General features: G+C 55.6%; 2 protein-coding genes across 2 annotated transcripts in view; one reads left to right on the top strand and one right to left on the bottom strand.

The window, feature by feature from the left end:
- The window catches only part of LOC143293511 (uncharacterized), a 119183-nt gene that overhangs the window by 18759 nt on the left and 97924 nt on the right, over positions 1-2500 (top strand). The window lies entirely within an intron of this gene.
- LOC143293950 (uncharacterized) overlaps positions 1-2500 on the bottom strand; it is a 9286-nt gene that overhangs the window by 761 nt on the left and 6025 nt on the right. The window contains exon 2 of the mRNA XM_076605346.1: positions 1-1799. This exon is cut by the window's left edge and continues 761 nt beyond it. Within this exon, the coding sequence (XP_076461461.1) occupies positions 762-1799 (1038 nt within the window). The 3' untranslated portion in view covers positions 1-761. The remainder of the gene's footprint in view (positions 1800-2500) is intronic.

Raw genomic sequence — 2500 nt, 5'->3', positions numbered from 1 at the left:
ACCTGCAAGGCCTCCGATGTCTGAACAACATATAATGTAAAGCCATTCCAAATCTGCCCAGTCAGCTGCCGCACAGATTGCCTTTCATTTTAGCGGGCACGTGGCCTTCTAGAGTGGCTGCTGCACAATAATGCCGCCGATATCTGACTGTTTACCACTGTGTTAAGGTACGCGGATGTCATCAGATTTTCGACCTGGACCTGAACACTGAACAACATGACCGTAAGAGCGCTAGGTCGGAAATTCTTTAGTTCTTCCAGATTTTCGTTGTTCCGCACGCGAGTATGATGGAGGCTTTGCTAGTGTGTGTGTATAGTTCGTACAGATCAGCAGATGTTAATCCGAGTCGACGACGTCGTGAACAACCTTTTGAAAGAGATGGTTATTGGTGATGATGGGAGAGGTCTGTTGTCATGGAGGAAGCATCTTTGTCCGCGTCGTGTTTGTTCCTTATTGTATTTGTAAAGGACCGACACATCTCTGCAGAGACCCAGGCTTCGACACACAACCGACAGACCTGGAGGAATCTGATGAACAGTTCTTCTGAGCGCCACCCCAATTACTTTTCACAGTTAAGGGAGAAGAACACGTTTCTTTCGTCGTGAAAAACAATGACATGGTTTTGGGAGAAGGAGGGGTATAGTAAGGAATGTTGTGCATGGCGTCGTTCCAGATGCCTTCAAGGTGAGGGTCATCATTGCAGCATGCAGCAGTAGCAGCAGCAGCGTGGCTGGCGTTCTTCTCCAGACTCTGCTTGCATGCTATACATCTGAGTCGATGCTCATGTGAAACGTCTGAGTCGCGTCACCGTGGAGGTGGGGGTGGTGTGTTTTGGCCCGTGCCCCCACTCCTCCCCCTCCCCCTCCTCCTCCCGCCACAGGGTTGTTGATGACGGAAGCGGGCACGGCAGGGATGGGGGTTGGGGTGGGGACAGCCTGGTCGGGCAAGTGGGTGTGGTGAAGGGAGGAGGGGGGAAGCTCGGAAGTGGTGGTGGTGGTGGCGACCTGCAGGGGGGTGCGGGGAGCCTCGGGCGCCATCTGACTGGGCGGTGCCGCGGGCTCGGACTGCACGGACTGATGCGCGCTATGCAGCTGCATCAGGTGGCTGCGGCGGCAGTGATGCTGGTGCTGGTTGGGGTGGTGTTGATGGTGGCGGTGGTGGTAGTGGTGGTTGTGGCCGTGACGGTGGGGCTTCTCCAGGGAGTTGGTCCGGGCGCACGTGCCGACCGAGTGAGGGCGTCTGGGCTGGAACTGCTGCTGGTACTGGTGCTGGTGGTGATGGTGTTGGGAACTCAGCACCCCCGTGGCCGCTCCCACGAAGGCGTGGTTCTTCTTGCCGTTGCACAGGCGGTCCGGATAGTGGGCGAGGTGGGGCGGCTGGTAGTGCCCGCCGCGGCTCCCGCCCCCGCCCCCGCCTCCACCTCCGCCGCCTCCTCCGCCTACGCACTCGAGCGGGTCGTGCTCGCTGTGCTCGGTGAAGACGTCGTCGTCGTTGAGGTCGTGGTCGTGGTCGGGGTCTGGGCACTGGGTGGTGGTGTCGCTGAGCTCGGGGTGGTCGTCCGGGTGGTAGCGCGAGGAGGTCATGGAGTCGTAGCGCGAGGACTCGGAGGCGGAGGCCCGGTGGTGGCGGAGGAAGGAGGGGCAGCGCGAGAGGAGGACGATGAGGACGATGATGCTGAGCGCCAGGAGGGCCCCGATGCTGCTGCCGATGGACACGGGGATGTGCCAGCCTGTGGTGGAGGCATCCACGCAGTGACGGGCCGGGGAGGAGGTGTCGTTGCGGTACATCACCACACACACCTGTTGGGGACAGACAGGACAGTTACTCAGACACCTGATATCATCATGCACACCTGTTTAAGGACACACAGGACGGTTACTCAGACACCTGGTATCATCATGCACACCTGTTTAAGGACAGACAGGACAGTTACTCAGACACCTGATATCATTATGCACACCTGTTTAAGGACACACAGGACAGTTACTCAGACACCTGATATCATTATGCACACCTGTTTAAGGACACACAGGACAGTTACTCAGACACCTGATATCATTATGCACACCTGTTTAAGGACAGACAGGACAGTTACTCAGACACCTGATATCATTATGCACACCTGTTTAAGGACAGACAGGACAGTTACTCAGACACCTGATATCATTATGCACACCTGTTTAAGGACACACAGGACGGTTACTCAGACACCTGGTATCATCATGCACACCTGTTTAAGGACAGACAGGACAGTTACTCAGACACCTGATATCATTATGCACACCTGTTTAAGGACAGACAGGACAGTTGCTCAGACACCTGGTATCATTATGCACACCTGTTTAAGGACACACAGGACAGTTACTCAGACACCTGGTATCATCATGCACACCTGTTTAAGGACACACAGGACAGTTACTCAGACACCTGATATCAGTATGCACCCCTGTTTAAGGACAGACAGGACAGTTGCTCAGACACCTGGTATCATCATGCACAC

This window comes from Babylonia areolata, chromosome 19 (genome assembly GCF_041734735.1).
Source record: "Babylonia areolata isolate BAREFJ2019XMU chromosome 19, ASM4173473v1, whole genome shotgun sequence".
Lineage (NCBI taxonomy): Eukaryota > Metazoa > Mollusca > Gastropoda > Neogastropoda > Buccinidae > Babylonia > Babylonia areolata.
This window is presented reverse-complemented; position numbering and strand designations above follow the sequence as displayed.